The 20,529-nt window shown below is 36.0% G+C and overlaps 1 protein-coding gene across 2 annotated transcripts in view; it reads left to right on the top strand.

The window, feature by feature from the left end:
• The window catches only part of ACSS3 (acyl-CoA synthetase short chain family member 3), a 66,851-nt gene that overhangs the window by 3,882 nt on the left and 42,440 nt on the right, over positions 1-20,529 (top strand). The window contains exons 2-7 of one of the 2 annotated variants that reach the window (XM_083859056.1): positions 2,651-2,795; positions 7,790-7,978; positions 12,693-12,827; positions 13,126-13,266; positions 15,559-15,639; positions 15,723-15,818. In XM_083859056.1, coding sequence (XP_083715182.1) covers positions 2,651-2,795; positions 7,790-7,978; positions 12,693-12,827; positions 13,126-13,266; positions 15,559-15,639; positions 15,723-15,818 — 787 coding nt within the window. Of the gene's footprint in view, positions 1-2,650; positions 2,796-7,789; positions 7,979-12,692; positions 12,828-13,125; positions 13,267-15,558; positions 15,640-15,722; positions 15,819-20,529 lie in introns of those variants that run through there. The other variant, XM_083859057.1, reaches the window with a different exon arrangement.

The raw sequence follows: 20,529 nt of genomic DNA, 5'->3' as shown, positions 1-20,529 counted from the left end.
GAATTTGTTTCCTCTTTTGGAGACATTTTATTAGATCAATTGGAAACAGCAATCTTTTTCATATCTTTGCTTCTGGTTGCAAAACCTGAGACTTAGAGAAATAGATGCTTTTCATATATTTTCCAGTGTAATCTACTTCAATTGAAGAAGTGGAAGGAGGCTGTTACTGTATTTAAAATGTAGACATAAGGCAATTCTTTCCCTCTAAATAGGGTAAGGGCATGAAAAAAATTTGCAACATGCCCCAGTATATTGTCTTCACTCTCTGCCAATGGAAATACCAGTATTGTCAGTGGAATGCAAAATGATTTTCAGAAAATAAGTGGTCAGTGTCACTATCTCCTGACTTTTTTTTTTTTGAAGCAGTAATCCCAGGTACTGTTTTAAACTTTATCAGTGGCTGATACAGTGCAGAACATCTGGTTTTGCGACATGGAAAATAATAAGAGCTATGAAATATGGTTGCTCAAGAATAGGATGAAGGAATTGAAATTGTTTGATGTAAAAGCCAAAATGGAGACCTAGGTTTTAAACCACAGAATTTGGCAAAGAAGTTGAACAAAAAACTTCCTTGAGTTGGCTTTGAGCAGGTCAAAACTATCTTCAGTTGCAACATGGGAAACATAGTCTTTAGATGTTAGAGAGAAAAATCTCTTTAATACTGAAGTTAGTGAAACACTTGAACAGATTTTTTTTTTTTTTTTTAATTTTGTAGAATGCCAGTGAAAAGGGTTAAAACAAATATTTATCTAAGAATGTGGAAACAGCTTTCTTTAGCATGTACAGGCAGAGGGCAGTTTTGCAACATACATTTTTCCTCTGATGCTAAGACATAAGTGCAATATATAATCCCCTTTGAATTTTGGAAGTGTTTCCCAGATTGCTATTCAAATGTTGCTTACACTTTTAAAACTGACAGGGTCAATTTACATAATAATATATCAAAATATCTAATATTGTCCAACATTTTCTTCAACTTCTATTTTCATTTCATGTAAAAAATTGCATCTCTACTTTTCTGATCCTATCAGAACCTCTTTCCTTCTCAACAGGGTAAGAAAGCTCTCACCACACTTCCCAGATGGTTTTTGATAAAACCTATGGTTATACCTCTTTCGCACATTTGTTTGTAAGTGGTTCCTAATAATTCATGTTGATGTTGCCATGTATCTTTAGAACAACCAAGGCTCTCATGCCTTTTGTTTTGACCATTTTTAAGTGAATATGCATAGCCCAGGTACTGTGTTCTCTTGTTAAAACCATCCTACAGTGATTTAATATAAAAATCTGAATCTTACACAACTTTTATGACAGCAATACAGAATTTCTCTGTATTATGTGAAACAATTCCAGATCGTTTATTATTCATATGGTCCTCCTTTAGGGGAAGGGTTTTGTAGACTTTTGTACAGAATGGTTTGTGGCTTTCATAGTCCCCTACTTTCTCCTTATTAATGGCATTGTAAAGGAGTTGCAGTAAAGATAACTGCATGCTGAACATACTAACTGGTTTTAATTTCATAATTTCCATTTTTGGATAATAAAGACTATCCCAAAGCATCTGTGTGTATGGATGTAAGAGTAATATATAAAATATCCTGATTTAGAGTGGTCCTTTATTAAACAGGAGAAGTGAAGAAGGAAATACTTTTTTTTTAAACTAGTAGTGAGTTACTTTAGGCCACTATTTATTTCTAGTTGCATTATAACAACATGTTACCACTGTACAGTTGTCCCCATAGAACCTTTTGGGAACGCTTAACTGTGTATTTTTCGTATATTCCTATTTTTGCTCCACAGAGATACATGCAGATAGAAAAACAAAGGAAAAGGGCATCATTTAGTGTGAACTTTAACTTTTAGGTACTATGTCATCTTCCAGTAAATAGAATTGTCTTTGTATCTGGTACCTTCTGTATTTTTGTACTTTGAGGATTATGCTGCACTTGAATTTTCTTTTTCCGTGTAAAATTACTCAAACAGTGAAACCTAGCTTTGTGAAATGTTTTTTCCTTTAATTGGAAGATAAGAATTTTCTGTAAATGTCTAGCTGTTGAAGAGGCTATGACTCATATCACTCTACAGAAAATTTTGAGGCACTGATATAAAACAGTGTTGTCAAGTGCATTATAATCATATGATCTTGTAACTTGGGATCCCTTTAATTTAGCTAGAGATGCTTGTATGTTTAACTGTTATTGCCAAGAGATGAATAGGTCTATTTTGAGTCCTGAACCTGTTCTCCTTGAATAGGATATGTGTGTGTGCCAGGACAAAGTAGCATGTTTTCTTAATGTTGAATTATTTTACATGAATTTATGGTTTTTTCTGTGATACCATACATATAAAAATCAGACTGATTAATGCAAAGTAAGTTAAACCAAGGCCAAGTTTAGCAGATTTTTAGTAAGTCAGTAAAGATACAGTATTTCAACTTCTCTCTTTTCACTAATAGTCGTACTTAGCTTGTTGAGTCAATCCTGAAGTTACAGAGTAAAAAAAAAACTTCCTGAAGTGAGCATAATGTTTCTAGAGCTTTGTTTTAGTTTAATGCTCTCATTCTTTAAAAGAAAAACACAAAATGAAAAAAAAGAAAAAAGTTGTCTTAGTTTGGTAGGGCAGCTTTTACATTCTTTAAACTTCTTTTTAGGTTTGTAGGTGGAGAGCTGAATATCTGTTACAACGCTGTAGATCGTCATGTTGAGAATGGACGAGGAGACCAAATTGCCATTATTTATGACAGTCCTGTAACAAATACCAAAGAGAAAATAACATATAAGGAACTTTTGGAACAGGTATGTTTCAGAATAACCTTGTTAATGGGAAGGGGCAATGAATATTGCACAGCAGATAGATACCAGAGAGGTAGAAATGATCTACTTGACTAGTTTACTCCTTTTGCTGTGCTCAAAGCTTTACTGCTTCTGCCAAATTATACTGCATCCAATAGGTTTTGAAATTCCTTTATTTCTTCTTTTTCTTCTACAGTTTGTAGTACTTTTTTCTTGGTTGGCTTGATTTTTAACTTGTCTGTATTTGATTTCATTTCCTTTTACCCCAACAGATCTTAATTAAAAGGTTAAGCATAGTATTAGTTAAGTCTCTTGACAGTTGCTGTGATGAGCAAAAGTACAGTTCCATAGAAATGAAATGTGTACCTTGGCTGTTGCTGCACATAATTGAGGTAAGTTTAAATGAAGTTTAACTGGAGGCTCTCCAAAGAAAGCTATGTGACCTGCTCCTATGTTAGGCTGTTGTGAGAGTGCAGGTGGCCCTTCAGTCTGGAAGGTCTGTGGATTTTGACTTCCCTGTTGGCTGAGGTCGCCTACTCCTGATGAGATTGTGAATATCCAGTTCTGCATCAGCCCATTCACATTTACTCCGTGCCTCACTGTGGGTTGTTGCCACTATGGGTGTTTGCAGCCTGCCCAATTGGAGGTTCTTGACCCTCAGAGCTGTTTGCTAGAGGTTTGCCCTCATGCTGCTGCTCTTGTTTAGCTACCTTTTTTCTTCCAGTTTGAACTTAACACTGAGTACAAAGAAGTGTTGGAGTTAGACTTATTCTTCCTTAATGTGTTTCAGTGTGCAAGATGGATTACTTTGAATGCAACACACTCACTGTATTTAAGATATGCGTGTGTCTGGAGTAATGTGAACCTGTGGTTTAAAATGTGAAATTAGGTTCAGAATATAGAGTAATTCAGTTTTTGAGGAGTTTATTCCACCATTGCAAGAAAAGAGAAGTCATACAGCTACAAAGAAATGATAAACCTGTTATGCAGTCTACCTTTTAAGGAAAATATAGAAAACATGTCCTCCTTATCAACTTTCTGTTTGTTTACCAAGTCCAAAAAAACCCATGCCATATGGTATGCTGGAGCTGGAACAACTAGCTTTGGTGTTTCAAGAAGTCAGAAGACTTTGAAAGGATCCAGCTTCTTATCTAATTTTACTTGTACTGATATATAATAAGGATAATTACAATTTTGTGTCATTTGCCTTCAATAATTATTACATATACACAATATATAGGCACATACATGTGTATATATGAAATCAATCTGTATATCCATTGCATATAATACTTGGTTTATTTTAATGCAGAAATACAACATTTTAATGTAAATTATCTTTAGTGAATTTACTCGGTGGAAATTTCCTCTGAAAAGAACTTGAGAAGTAGCCTTTTTTCTGCTTTTTAAGCTTGATACTATATTAAGTCTCCTAAGTTTATGTCTCTATAAGTGTATTGTCTTAAGACATGGCAAATTTGTGCAAAGTGAGAAAATTTTGCTGGTTGACATACAGATCCTCTCATGTACATTTCTTGTTACAGAGCATTGCCAAACCAAGTGGAAGAACTGGTTTAAGTTTTCTGGGGTATGTAGCAGTACTCAGTCAGAAGTTCATTATAATCTTGCTGGAGGCTGAGTCCAATTCTCTACAGTTTGCTCTTAATCAAAAGCAAATAAACGTGAAAGGCAATATTTGATATTAATAGCTTGTCTGTTGAAGCTTTCTGGCGCCTTCTTGTACAATAAGTTTAATTTGGTTTATCTCCTAGCTACTGGACTCCTGAAAACAAAAGTAACAAAGAAATCTGCTGAAAATGGGAGGGATGTAGGCTGTTGTGTTTTTTTTTCATGAATCTTGTAGGTCTAGGAGCATTTAGCTTGCTTTGAAGGATTCTATGCTTGTGTTTCCCAGTCACTCTTCAACCCAGGAAGGTTTGGAATTCCTCTTTTGAGCATTTTGGATGGGATTTCTGGTTTTGTATCTTTTAAGATAAGTTCTTTTGGCATGTACCAAAACTGCTTTCAGTAACTGCTAGGAGTTTACTTCAGGACTGAATGACTTGGAAACCTTAGCTGCTAATATAGCTGTAGTATTTGGTTGCTGGGTAAAAGTAAAACTGTGCTCACTGCACATGCATTTGATAGAAGTGTAATTTATGCTCTGGTCTTCCAAGCTGCAAGCCTACTTGAGTTTCTTATTGTATCACTTGATCTGAAGTGCTTTTACTACTGAAATGTCAAATATATTAAAGTGAGTGAGCAAGTCTTAAACTTGAAAAAAAAGTGGAGACATAGCATGTTAATTTTTGAGTGATAAAGTACACTGCACTGTATTAATGTAAATCATAAATGACAACACATTGTAATGAAGTGGAAGATTTCATGGCTTTTAACAATTTAATGAAATGTTAGTACTCAAGTTTTCCTCCCTCCCCTTTTTTTAAAAAAAGAGTGATTGCTTGGATGTTTCAGGGCTACCACATCAATCTGAAGGGCAATGTAAACCTACTTTACAATGTTCCCCTGTCTTCCAAATAGTCGCAGATACAGACAGAGTTTTACTGTATAGTCCAAATGTTCCCTGTCTGTTAGAAGGATGAAGGAAAGGAAGATCATAGATACCCGTGTATGTAGTGGATTGTTGTCTTCAGTGGCATTAAGTCTATAGGGTGGGGAAATTAGGTGCAGACAAGTGATTACTGGGTTGGCACAGGTGACATGTAGTTTCTGTCTGCAGTATGCTGTACACATTATGCTTTAGATATGATAGTTTTCAATAAAAATTATGTAAGTACATACAGATCTCTTCGCTGTGTCCCTTCTGCACCCAGGAACCAGTTATATAGCTTGTTTACAGACACTGGGAGTCTTCTATTACAAGATTAGTAATTATGATCATTAAATAATGTCTTTTTCCCTTAGCAGGCAAACATTGCTTTTCTCATAGTTATTAATAATTATTCATGAAATAATGATAATGAATAATAATACTTGTCCATTGTGTTTAACTATTTACTGTCTACTACCCACACTTACAGTGACTATAAAAAAACTCATTAAATGTTATTTTTATTGCCTCTGGCATTTTTGTCAACACTCTGCCTAAGAGTCATAAGCAGGGAAGATAACAGTTAGCTTTCTTGTTTCTTTGGGAGAAGATGATGTTAGCTCTGTGTTTGCAGATTTTAATGTTTTCACACTAGGAAGTATAAAAAAGTAATTTACCTTTGGAATTAGAATTGTTATCTTTGTTTACAATTACTTTCACTAATTATACCTAGAAATTACTGTAAATGATGGTGGTATGGCAATAAATACTAGATTTGTATATGTCCAGTCTTTGGTTTTTGTTGAGTTTTGATAGTGTATATCAGTTTTATATGATCTTGCTGGGTATTAATAAGCTTAGCATTAAAGATATTTTCTCTTGAAAATCACTAATTTTTAAGGTAAGAGATCTGCTCCGTACAAATCATATGGATCACGCAAACTAAGATTAGTTTGTGTGAGTTTTCAGCTGGGTGCGGTGATGACTTTGCCTTACAAACATGTTCTTTCTTGTGGTTGAAAATAACAGCAAGATTTATGCAATGCTTACAGAAAATGGAACTTACTGCAGTATCTTCTGATGCAAGAGTGCTTGCTTGGGCTTCTGTGTTTCCATTTTCTTAAATCCTCAGGGAGAATGTAGAAATGTGCTGTTTGATTGTGGATGAGCTGTGAATTTAATGCAAAGATAGAGCTGATGCTTCTGGAGCTTCTGGATATTACTGTCTCAGGTTACTGAAAATCTAAACATGTATTTCCACTGAAGAGAGAAACAGAGAGGTGGGAAATGGATATCTAAAAGCAACATGGGAGCAGAGGTGCAGGAAATAATGTCATTGGGCAGAGAGGTAAAACAGTAGGAAAGAGCAGTTAAAACCAGTAGTGGAATTTTAATTTGCACAGAGTTATCCATGATGCTTCTTCACTTGGGTAAGTACATCACTGTAGCTGATTTAGAATTGGTTATTTTTACATGTCCTTACTGCATACAAAGCAGTTGATCTCCTTTTCAATATTTTTATGAGGATTCTAGGACCGAATGTAGTTAATCTTCAAAAAGAGAAAACTCAAATTTTAAATAATACGAATAAAAGCGTTTCTTTCATAAGATGCCACATTGCCATGCCACACATGTCTCAACAAGCAGGTTGGGACAACTTCACAGGGCTTGTCACAGATTCCCATGCTCACTATAATCCAACTTACTATATGATAAATACTAATGAAATATTCATAGTACTTTTGTGACCGAATATTGTGTGCTGTCAAAGTAATAAATATTTTCTCATGGTATTACAGAGGCATTGCTGGTGATCAGTCTATTGCATTTCTTGAGTTTCAGTCCTTTGCTGCTGTAGATAGTCTCTCTTATGTTTCTGCATAGCAAAAGTGAAAATCTGACAATGAGAGCAATAATTAATTTAAAATCTAGATATTTCTCTGAATTTGTGTTTACCTTTGTTTCAGGGTATAAGGTCTCTTGTCTCAGATTCTGAGAAGTTTATGACACTGCAGTAAAGAAAATACTACTACATATTGATTTGTGTTTCAAAGTTAGCTAGTTAGGACAGAACTTATATTATGAAATGACATGTTCACATTCATTCTTAAGAGCTAGAATTGAGAAATATAAACTGTTACCTGAATGACTGGTAAACTCATTTAAAAATTTGCTAGACATTGCTATTGATTTTTTTTTGGCTGTACTGACTACAGTAATTAGTCTCCTTTCATTTTTATTTTACAAAAGAAAAATATTTTAGTGGGTTTTTTGCAAAAAGAAAATTGTCTTATATTCATTGAACCTTGATTACATGATATCAACTTTTTGTCATACTGGCTTGTCTCTTTGATGTTGTACTTCTGTTGACCGTATGAAGCTTGTTTTTTTATTGGGCAACAGCAGATCTGGAGAAACTTTAAATATGAATGTTTTGTCAGTACAGGTCTCCAAGGTAGCTGATGTCATGGTCAAACATGGTGTGAAGAAAGGCGATCGTGTGGTCATCTACATGCCCATGATTCCACAGACAGTGTACTGTATGCTGGCTTGTGCGAGAATAGGAGCCATCCATAGCCTGATTTTTGGTGGGTTTGCATCTAAAGAACTTTCAGTTCGCATTGATCATGCAAAGGTAATAACCTGTTTGGAGCAACAAGCACCATTGCATTTGTTACTCCTAGCAGTCTCAATGTCAAAAATCATTTGTATTTTTTCCCAGATAGGCTAACATTTCTCTTTGTGTGGCACACAATCTCAATTTGTTTGTAATGCCTATTGTTGCAACATGAACAAAGTACTGTATCTGTGCTGAGGTTGATACTTGTATAGCAGACACCAAGTGAGCAATTTTGACCCCTTCTACAAAAGCAGAGGTTTAACACATTGTTGTCTGTATAGAGTGTGCTTTCTTCTCATGTTTGTCAATCTTTTTCTACAAAGCATCTCCTTAATACTGGCTTTTGGTTTTAGCATTTTCATCAAGTGTATGAGGAAAATTCTGCCAACCCATTGGCTTATCTGATGTTTAGAGATATTAGGTAGTGTATTTTTTCAGCCGTGTTGTGATTTAGGAATGGTATTCCCCAGTTTATTGTTCTCATTGAAACATTCCAAACCATATGTTGCTGGCTTGCTCCCCGTTCTTCCTCTTCTTTGTGATGGGGATGGAGAGGAGAATTGGCGGCCTAGAAGGTAAAGATCGGGTTGAGGTAAGAACAGTGTGCTAGATACAGCAATAAAATAAATGAACAGCAACAACATTCATAGTAGAGTGTACAAGAGGGGTGAACGATCCACTCCATGCAGAACCTGCACTACTCCACCACACCCTCCAGAAACGACCCATCCTTCTTCCTTCCCACCTTATGTATGGCTTGAGGTGGAATAGAATGACTTCTGGGTCCTGGCCATGCCCCTCCTGGATATTACAAACCCTGTCCTGGCTGGATGGAACAAAAACAAGCTATAATTCTGTTTTGTTTAATTTCTACACAAATCAGGACAGAAATGGAAACCATTGCCCTAAATAAGTGACTGTGCAGATTACATAAATAGTAGAGGTGAATGCTTTAAAGGCTTCTCTGTTTGGCATAAGTTGAGCTTGTTTATAAAGCATTATGATGTCTATGTTACTGAAATGAAAATACTACTTTGACTATTCTTAGTACCTTATATAAGCATATTAGTAGCTCGTGTATGCATTAGTTTCAAACCTGCTAACAATGGAATGGCCTGTTCTTATTTTCTACTAGTGAACAAGGTAAAGTCTTTGTCACCTTGATTAGTCACCTGGAGCATTCAGACTCTCTGTGGTAGTTGTCTTACCACTGAATCGTGTTGCTGAGATGTATAAACCAAAACAGGATTTTGCGTAGGGTTCAAGTGTTCAGGATTTGTGGAACTTTCACTTAGATTTCTGTGTACAGAAGTGTTTTTCAGATGACTGAAGTTTCAGTTTTATACATATCTGTAAACAGAGAGTTGAATGCATTTCCCTTCTGTTCCTGGATGCTTTAAAAAAGATGTTAATAAAATGGCCAAAATGGCTTGTTGGAATGATGAAAAAAGGCTAACAACAGCTTTCTAATTTTCCCCGTCTTTCTTCCTACTTCCCCATTTTCTTAACAAGCTATAATTAGGTAAAAATAATATAGAAGAAAAAATTAAAAGCTTTAAAAATGGAGGTTGCTACAATACAAATCATCTAGTATGTTTACTTTCAGAATATTTTGCAATTATTGACTAATTAATCCCAATGGTTTTTCCCCAGGGGAAAAAAAGTGAGAGAGCACAATAATCATAATCCTTGCTTCATGCATTAAAATGAAAAGAGAGGAAGTTTTCTACCCAAGGTCACATAGCAACTCTTTTGAAGGGTTAGCTATATAATTATTAGCTGCGAACCAGGGACTAAATCCTAATTTACATTGACTTTTGGTTTCTTTAAAAGGCAGTATTATGGATGATTTTTGGTCCATCTAATGTATAATGAGAATGTGAGTAAGGAGAGGCACATCCTCAATCTAAATTTCAAAACATGCCTCAATTTTCCTTGTGATAAAGCTTTCATGATAAGTGAATTGCGCAGTCCTGAGGCTACCTGTGAGTACCTGTGATAGACAGTAAAAATGCTGAATAACTAAAGCAGTTGCACAATAACTGAACCTTTTTATTAGGCTTTTATGTGAATTGGTTTAGATGCTGCAGTATAGGACCTGATGTTGGTAAAATTAATTAGAAGTGTCAAAGATGTGCAGTGGAAAGCTGTCTGTAAGATGTTCTTGTGAAAGACTTCATACTCTGTTGGAAAGTCTGAGTGAAAGAAATAACAAGCACTTTCTAGTGAGTATGAAAAGGTACACTTGGCCAGCTTACCTTAATTTATCCTGAATTTTAAATAGGTCTGGGAATGCTGCAAAGTCCTGCAGCTGGTAATTTCTACTTGTGTCAGGTGTTGGCAGTTACAGGCATACTGCAATGAATTATGATGAAGTGGTACAGAGCATGAGAACAGGATTTTTTCTCATCTTTCACTTGGGTCTGGGAATATATAATTTGTAATATCAAAACAATAGGTAGGTTCATACAATCATGGAACAGTTGGAAGGGACCTTTAAAGGTCATCTAGTCCCACTTCTGTGCAATGAGCATGGCATCTTCAGTTAGATCAGGTTGCTCAGAGCCCTGTCAAATGTGACTTTGAATGTTCCCAGGGGTGGAGTGTGTATCATCTCTCTCCTGAGCAACCTGTGCCAGTATTTCACTACCCTCATTGCAAAAAAATTTCTTCCTTGTATCTAGTTTATATATACCCTCTTTTAGTTTAATGCCATTCCCCCTTTGTCCTATTGCAGCAAGCATTGCTCTTGTCCAGCTTTTCATCCACCAGTATCCCCAGGTCCTTCTTGGCGGGGCTGCTCTTAATCCCTTTATTTTCCAGACTGCACTGATTTTTGGGGGGCTTGGCCTGGCGTAAGTGCAGGACCTTGGACTTGGCTCTGTTGAAGCTCATTGATTTGTCATGGGCCTCCTCCTTGAGCTTGTCCGTGTCCCTCTCGATAGCATCCCCTCCTTCAGGGGACACTGCATCACTTGAGGAGTATTAGAGAGTGTGGAAGAATTTATAGGAGGAGTCTTTACAACAGAATAAAAATGTTGGTTTTGTACCAACATCTTGTACTATTAGACCTTGCTTTATCTCATTTCTACTTCATAAAGTTTTTTTTCCATAGCTCACTTTCTCTGTCTTTTCTTCTCCAGCAAACCCTTGAACTCCCCCTGTTTTTTCTTCAAACTTGATATATTTCTATCTAATCTTAACATAGAGGACTACATGGAGCCAGAGAAGAGGTGGAAAATGGATGTATGAAAGCAATATAGGAGCAGAGGTGCAGGGGAAATAATGTCATTAGGCAGAGAGAAGAAAAGAGCAGGTAAAACTAGTAGTGGGCCTTTGATTTGCCCAGAGTGATCCATGATGCTTCTTCATTTTGGTGAAGTACATCACCTTATTTAATTTAGTATTGGTTATTTTTAGGTGTCCTTACTACATACAAAGCAGTTGATAAGCACAGCTGGCATAATTTACATATTACAATAAAGCTAGTGATAACAAGAGTCTTTCATCTTAACACTTGAAAAGAACTGTGTATCTTGTATTTATTACAATCTAACTTCAGGGTGGCCTTCCAATGAGTTTTCAACTTAACTGCCTTGTCTTGTATCATCTTCTATTAGATCAGTGCATTCCAAAAAGGAAAATCAATGAATGCTAAAATTTTAAAGCTCATCCAAAATCTTTATTTTGAATACACACCAATAAGGGATCTTTCCTAAATGACAGGCTTGGACAAGAAACCTTTTATTATTGCACAAGAAAACAGTTTAATCTGTGCTTTCTCTGCTGAATTTAAATTAGCCGTAACTGTGACATTTGGGTTATGCTTACTTAATGGCATTTATGCTAATGCATACAATTAGTAAACTAGCTTGATCAAGCTGAGTGCCATATGATAAATAAGCGTCTAAAACTTCAAAACAACAGAGATTGAACACTCATTCCTTTCCAACTAAATTATGTTCTAACACATAGTTTCTTTCTCGCTACCTTTTCTCCCCTCAAAAATAAAAATACTGATCTTTGGACCTAAGTCAAAATAGCTTGTATGCAGATTTCTTCACTTAGGAAGTCTTACGAAAAAAGCTGTGGTTAATTTATTGACAAAGATATGAAATTCACATTTGGAAATAGATATTAGTCTAAAAAGCCCCAGAACTATACAAATCTGATTTTTAGTAATTTTGCACCCTCAGTCCTTCAACCATCTCTTGGAAAACTCTAGCCTTAACTTCCCGCATGTGCCTTATGACGTTAGCTTATTCTCTTCCTGTATTTCTAGTTTCCTGCCATCTCTTGTTTGCCTTCTTTTCTTTCTTTCTTCTGTTTTGTGTCCTGTCACTTCTATTGCAGGCTGTGAAAAAGCCAGCAAAGTGCTTCAGCTAGTATTGAAATAAGAAATTGGAAGCATTAGGTAGAAGGCAAAACAGTACAGCTAACTGTTTACATTATATTTGTGCAACTAATGAGAAGTTAATACTGTTGATTTCTTACTCAGATGTGTTTGAAGATAGTGAAGTGTCATAAGGTATTAATGTTTCTCCAAAAAAAAGCAGATGCATGGACAGCAAGGTTACACAAGCTTGATTTACTCTAGAAAACTGATCTAAACCCCTGCATCTAATTATGAAAAGATAAATTGTATACATTGAATTTAATGCAAAATGTTATTAGGTTACATATTTAAAATACATTGCAAATGTACATGTTAACTATCTCACTTTTTTAGCCCAAACTTATTGTGACAGCAAGTTTTGGAGTAGAACCGAAAAGGAAAGTGGAATACATATCTCTCCTAGAAGCAGCACTGGCAAGAGTACAGAGCAAACCTGATAAAGTTCTCATTTACCAGCGACCTAATTTGGTGGGTGTACAGTTGTAGTGCCTTTATGTTAACTTTCACATGTTTGTGTAGTGCACATGCCTTTACTTTTTTGCAAGAAATATTTTACTGTAACTGTTGTAGTTTGTTTTTTAATTTTAAGGGCAAGCATTATATATAGTCATAAGATTTAAATACCAAATAGAACCAATGCAGTAAAGCGATTACAGAAAATTGAATCATACTGTATAAAAAATTTGAGTAATACATGTTCTTTGAATGAATTCCATTTATTCCATGTGGTTTTCTTTTGACAATTTTCTTATTTTTCAATGGGCAGGGCCATGTTCCTCTTACTAAAGGTCGTGATCTTGACTGGGAAGAAGAGCTTGCAAAAGCACAGTGTTCAAAATGTGTCTCTGTTCCCTCAGACCATCCACTTTATATTCTGTATACATCTGGAACAACAGGTTTGCCCAAGGTGAAGGACTATGAGTAGTCAAAGTGTCTATGACCAACTATTTGCAGTTTCCCTTGAATAGATATTTAATTGAAAAGGTTGAAAATGTTTGCCAGAGCACAGTGCTATAAAATGATAAGCTTTGCTGCAAATGGTTTAATCTCATTTATTCACATTTCACTATTTTAAAGGCAGTGTCTAGTATTAAATCACATTTTTCAGTTTAAATAGTAGTAATATAAAGATGCATTTTCTTCAAATGTTTGTACAAAATAAACTTTTGAGAATAGCAGAATGTCTTTTATTCAGTACTATCTTCCGTGTTTTAGCTTTCATAGATAAACATAGTATAGTCACTTAATGACAAGACCGGTTAATATATCACTTGTGTGATAGCATTTATTGCTGACTAATCTTGTTCATTATTTACACATTAGCTAATTTTCTTGTAGATAAGACATGGTGAATGACATTACAGATTAGATGAAATAAAGCATGTTCTGAATGCTTGTGTTACTGCCCAATTCTGAGTACATAATACCCTGAAAATAGAAGTTTAGATTAAGTGAAAATTAACAAAGGGTATTATTTGAAATTTTTTTTTTTTTTTTTTGAATGTAAATTAGTTTTATCAATGCATTTTTAAAGGATTGTATTTTAAAAGTGAACTCTCTGAGTGTTTTCTTGTACTTGCAATGTGGAAGTTGAATATAGTTTTCTGGCGATAGTCTTACCACCACTGATTCAGACAGTATCACACACCCTGGAGAGAGCAATTCTACTGCTAAAAAGATATTTAATGGGATTACCTATAAAGTTCAGAATCTCTTAGGATGTAAGGGAAAACAAACATCAGTTTTGCTGAAAAATGTCTTCTGCTTTTACCTTCAGTGTGGGCCCTTGAAAGCAACATATATATCCTAAATCATATAGTTATATTGTCGAACACCCAAGATAAGATCCTTTGTTACAACAGATATTTTACTTGACTGAGTATCAGTAGTGTATCTCCGAGGTGATAGTTCTCAGAACTTTACTTTGGTGTGTTGTCTCTGCAGAGGAAAATGCAGATACTTTGAATCAATCACCCTTACAAGAGAGAGATATTTTCAACTAGCAGTAAGTTACAATAAGTAACTCTCAGTGAATAAAACAACTTTTTTATTTAAGTAACTTAATTTATCATGCAGGTAAAACTGCTTAGCTATGACGTTCCTAAAAAGCTTTTCTTGATCTTAGGGCAGAGGCTAAGTTAGAAGGTGAGTTGAACAAAGGCAGTCTGTTGTCTGAAATTGGTGAAGTGTTTGTAAACCATTCTCTGCCTTAGTATTCTCCATTTTAATGAGTTAATGTATCTCTGCAGTCCCTCACTTCTTGGATGAGGCCTGCAAGTGCCTATTTCATTCTATTAAGTGTATCAAGAGAATGTACCATGCCCAGACAGGAAGCTGCATTGTAATGTCTGTGCAGTGCATATTTGTTTGGTCCAGTGGATTTCATCTGAATTTTAGTTCAGGACACCAGGACGTAGTTTACTTAATTCTTTCTTCTAGGAATAGTGTGCTAGAAGGTGATGATATATATATTAACCACACTAATATTGCAAAATATGTCCAAAAGTTTCCTGTTAATGATGTTCCAGAGCTGGATTTTGGTTTACCAAGGTGCATGATGCTGTTGATAATCTCTCATTCTAATTTTCAAGTCCCTCTTTTAGCTGAAGACTGCGGTGGTATTAATTTAGCATTCATATGTGCTCTTCAGCCTAGATAGTAAACTTTCAAGAATATACATTGGTTTAAGTCAATTTTCTGACATCTTTAAAAAGAGTCAGGGAAAGAAAGAGGTATTTCAGGGAGTAATTCACTCCAGTTTTTTTAGGGATCAACCACTTTGCAGGTGTGAAGATGATACACATAGAGTAGGCAATGAGTTTAAAATATGCCTAACATTAAATGGTACAGTTAAACTGAGGTAAATACTTAATCTCTTTTTTTTTTGTCAGCATATATTGACTGAGTATTTGTATATCCAACTTTTATGAGAGTATTTTGACGTTGTTAGTTATCTTCTGAATGTTTGTTTTATTTTATGTCTGATTTTTGTTTTTCAAACTTACTTCTTTAGTGGAAGTGTTAGTATGTTCTTGTTGGAATAGATCTTTTTTTAAGTGAGAAGTACTTACATTTTTGGAGTTGGATGACTTTAATTCTGTTGCTGCTGAAACCTTAAAATTTAATTGAAGACAGTAATATGATTGTATCCTTCAAATCTTAATCTTAAATACTTAAATGCTTGAATTTTCTCATTTAGGGTGTTGTGAGACCAACTGGCGGCTATGCAGTTATGCTAAACTGGACCATGTCAGCTGTATATGGCCTCAAACCTGGTGAGGTAATTCTATTTACATGTCACGTAAACGTTTTTGAATACCTCTTATAAGTCCTAACTATAATTTTGTTTATATTTAATTTTAGGTATGGTGGGCAGCTTCTGATTTAGGCTGGGTTGTTGGTCATTCCTACATTTGCTATGGACCTCTCCTTCATGGTAATACTACAGTTTTGTATGAGGTATGATCCAATCTAAAAAAATCTCCCTTGGAAATGGCAGCATCTCATCCAGTTGATGGTCCAAATGATCCTGTTTATGCCCGTCTGTTCTTCATGGCACAGATACTTAAACTATGTGTGTATCTTCAGTGTTTATACTCTCCACCTGTTAAAGTAATTTTTAAGGAAAACTTAGTTCACTGTCCTTCAAGCTTGTCTACACTTGTGTGAAGGTTGATGGTTAGCAGCATAAGGAACTCTAAACAACAGAACTAGAAATGGCAGATGGTGGAGTGTACCTGTGTTATTGATTGGACTGCCTTTATTTTGGAAGTAGGAGAGGGTGTTGTGTTTTGCATGTTTTGTGATGAAAAACGCGTAATGGATCTTAGTTGGATGCAATTGAGAGCTGTATGGTTGGAACCAGAACTTATAAGCAGATTTGTCTCATCTTTACCGCTCAAGGAAACTGAACCCAAGACTCAGATCAGATGACATTTGGGGCTTAGTCCTTTCCTTCAGGGGATAAAACTTAGTGACATGGGGAGGAGACTAGTCCAATTAGAGTGGCCTGCGGCATCCTTGCTTTGCTGTTTAAAAAAGTAATCATGCTGTCTTACATTGTTATTTTTTCAGAATTTATTGTTGATTTTTCTGAATAAGAAAATCAAAAACTTCACCCAGTAGCAGAAATGCACATTTGTAGACTCAAATATTCTATTAGCTTGAGTATTAAATTACTATAGTCAAAATAATGTTTAAGTGCCTGATAGTTGTTAATTAGATTCTTCATTCTAAGGGGATTAACTCAGCACCACCACAACAGTTAAGCAGAAGAGAACAGTGAAAGAAGATTAGCAAGTGCTTGCAGATGATAAAAAGACTGATAGTTTTATAGTGGCTGTTTTTGAGCACTGATGATGCACTAGGCCACATTAAAGTTGTTTCATGAATTTTCAGAAGAGAATCACTGCAATGAAGAGGTTTTCATTCTAGAAGGTGTAGAGTAAGCCAGGAGGGAATAAGCAGTGAAGGAAGGAGTCCTTCAGCATGTTCTGTTGCATAGTCGTCTTACAGTGAAGTTTTATCTCTATGTAAATGGATGTGGATCAGCATGTTTACTGTCATTGTAAAGGTACCTCTGAGTTTAAACTGTTGTGAAACACAAAGAGTAAAAATCTCACTTTTTTAAACAGTGAACATAAAGAAAAATTAGAGTTAATACCAGGTTAAGCTATATATCTGCTTTGTGATCTTTTGCTCTTGGTGAGATCATTATTAAACAGAAAAAGTACATTTCCCATTTTTCTTCTCCAAGATGCCACTAATCAAGGCTTTAGACATTGTTCATGGCACAAGAGTCATCTTTTTGAGGGTTAGTAGCGGGAAGGGAAGGAAAGGAAGGTGCCTGTACACACAGAAATAAAAGTAATATTTACAAAGAGAACAGTGCATAATTTTTCCTCTGCTCAGAAGACTGTATTAATACAGTCTTATAAAATTGGAAAATTTTAGTCAAATCTCCTAAATGGTTCCGTAATTATATATTTTGGCTTAGGGAGTATCAGCGTGCTGTTCGGCTGTGTGGGAAGAACATCACATTCCTTTTGGTTGTGGACAACCACTATTGAATATAAACTGTACTGAATTCATATCCTCACTAATTCAAGTGTTTTGCTTATTTTTAAATTACTTAGGTGACAACTTGTCATTTTAACAATTACTATGGAGACTATGCTTTTAGTTTTCACTTGTTGTTACACCATTATCAGGAATGCAGAAATAATGATGAATTCTTTTGAGTACAAAAGCAAGTGTAGTTTTTGTTTTGATTTGTTTTAAATAATATGTCCTGTGTTGTTTTTCTCTAAAACATGACAAACTTCAGCAATAAATAAACTACCTGAAGTCTCAAAGCCCACTCTGGGTTGCTCTTGCTAATAGGATTTTAAGCTGTAAGCAGCAGGGCAGTATAAAAGGAAAGTCTAGTTACTACTTGTCCTGTCATGTCAGGAAAGAGGCAGCATTGTAATTCCCACGTTTGGGACTTTGAACTGGAGCTAGGGTAAGAGGATACACACACTTGTCAAGAAGCAGGCATTAAGGACTTCATTTGAGTGGTCTAGGTCAGAGGAGGAGCTACTGTCTCATACAGAGCTGTAGCAAGACATCTCTGTGCCTGGAGTCTCTCACAAGGCTCTCTGGAGTCCTGTAGTTGCAGCAGATTTGCAGGATACATAAGAGCAACACATTTGAAATTACTCTTCTTTGGCACAGTTCTTGCAGACATCCAGCTTTTTTTGCTGTTTTTGTAAGCCAGTGTCATCAACTTACAAAGCAAACACTGTCTCTGGAGTCTGGGACTGACTGTGGGGCCAGTTCAGTAGGATATGTCAAGTCTTTAGCAGAGCTTTGGCAGCAAGGTCACATCAGAAGGATGAATTTCTCTGTGAGCATATTTTCTTGTATCTTGATTTTGTGTGTGCTTTGACATCAAGCAGGTTTTAGTGGCAATGAGTTCCATGAGCAACATTTTCTATACAGTGAGTATAGAATAATTGTCATAATTTTGGATTGAGTGGTGACTGAAGAACCCATTGTTGTTAGGAGTCAGACAAATAGAGAATTGATGCACTCTTACTCCTGCATGGTTTATTATAGCTCTTCTTCTGTATCTCTTTCCTCAAGTTATCTATCTATCTATCTATCTATCTATCTATCTATCTATCTATCTATCTATCTATCCTGGTGTCTTCTCACTTTTTCCATACAAGAACTTTCCTATCCCCTTGATATTCTTGGTGTCTGTGAATCTTTTTTGATAATCATGTATGAAATCATAATCATCAGCACATTTTGCTTCAGGGTGTCTCTTTGACATCTCATATATTGCATGCTAAATCTAAGTGCTTCCAGAAAGATATTCCTGTCTGTTTGTCTGTCTCAGAGTTTCTTGGTAGGTCTTTTCTGTGGGAATCTTCCTAGCTGATAGAAGTATTGTCTGTTCTTTTCTCTTTTAAATTAGGTGAGAAAGATCACTGAGTTTCTTTCTAACTATTTACTGTGCTCTCATTTCCCGTCAAGATGATATTGCCAGTAACTTCTAATTATCAGTTTTCATCTCCGGTATTGCTGCAAATACCAAATAGCAACAGGTCTCTAACTGATCCTTGCAGAAATCCAGTGGAAGTATCTCCTTTGCTCAGTCCCCAGTTGACTCAGCAGTCTGTCAACATGTTCTGAATTCAATTACCCTGTGATTTACTGTTTATATTGCTAACTTTTAAAAATAAAAATTGCATGTGGTAATAAGCCTTCATGGAATATGGTAGTAGTTCTTAAAATTTTTGTATAATAAATGACTACTCTCTCTGGCAATTTTATTTGTAGGTTTTGGGCTCTAACATTAATTTGAACTGTCTCAGATATGGTTTGCTTATGTGTTAGAATCTGATTATTAGGGAGATTAACTAGGTGCAAACAAGACCGTATGCCAAAGTCAATAGTGTGGATTTTATTCATCAGTAAATTTGAGGTAGAGAGAGAAATAGAAACAAATATAAAAAAGAGGAAGGGGGAAAGAAGGAGAGACAGATTAAGGGGAAAGTTAGTCACCACTGCTGTGGATCCAGTGGTGTCCTGTTGGTTCTCTTCTTTTGGTCTTCTCTGTGGTGGGGGTTCCATGAAACGCAGAATTCAATGAGTATTAATACACATTCAGGTGTACATGGGAATGCCCAAACATCTCCCCTGTGAGGGAGTTTTACACTGTCTTACGCAGCAGAATCTGAATCTGTTGCAAAGCTTTGAATCACTTGGTAGAAGGCCTGAGGAATGAGTTGGGGACCTTTGGGAGTCTTTGATGGCTTATGACCCCTTCTAAGACATGAGGGCTGCATCTCACATGATTGTCCCATGGTGGTGGATGTTCACTCACTCTGTCTTATGTTTTGCCATCACAGTCCCAAAAGCTCACCTCCTCCTTCTTGGATGCATTCTTCCCAGCACTGTTTACTTCTCTTTACACCTGAGGTAATTGTGCAGTAGCGCCACCTTTATCTTATCTCAAGTTCCCTGTCAGGTAGCTTAACTCACAGTCTGAATTCCCATCAGGAGGCACATTTGGAGAGATGGACTTTGGTAGTCACAGATGAGTTTCTTTGCACACTTTGCTACAGTGGGCAAAGTCTTTCAGTGATCTTAAAAATGTTTGAGCCATTAACTATTTCAGTCTAGCTGACGCATTATGTCCATTTTTGTTTATGCATTTGCTAAACTTTGAACAGCTTCCAAGACACTTGGGAAGTTTATCTGCAGAATCAGTAAGAATATTTTACACCTGTGCCAGATTTATTTTTTTTTCCTAAATGAACGTCTTACTCTCTGGGTTGTATTCCCTTATCAACTGTCAGATGAATTTTCTCCTCTTTCTGCTGTTTGTGTTTTATTTGGTTTTCTCCTATATCCAAGATTGGTAAAGCCAAACCTAAACTGCTGAGCTTACCTGTGACATAAATATCCACTGGTCAGAGTCCTGCATGTTTACCCAAGCACTCCTGAAGGTTTAACCCTTTGTGTGGAAGATACTGTCAGGCTGAGGCTTGCTGGAAGTTTGAGGCATAGGCATGTCTGTGGCATAGCTCAGGCAGAGATCAGATGTGAAGTGGGATCTGGGAGGGAGTGGATGTGCTCAGGGCCAGGCATAGCCCCTTTATGGGCTCTGGATATTTAC

Source organism: Zosterops lateralis (genome assembly GCF_965231275.1).
Source record: "Zosterops lateralis genome assembly, chromosome: 4".
NCBI lineage: Eukaryota > Metazoa > Chordata > Aves > Passeriformes > Zosteropidae > Zosterops > Zosterops lateralis.
The sequence above is the reverse complement of the archived record's forward strand: the minus strand, read 5'-3'. Positions and strand labels throughout refer to the sequence as shown.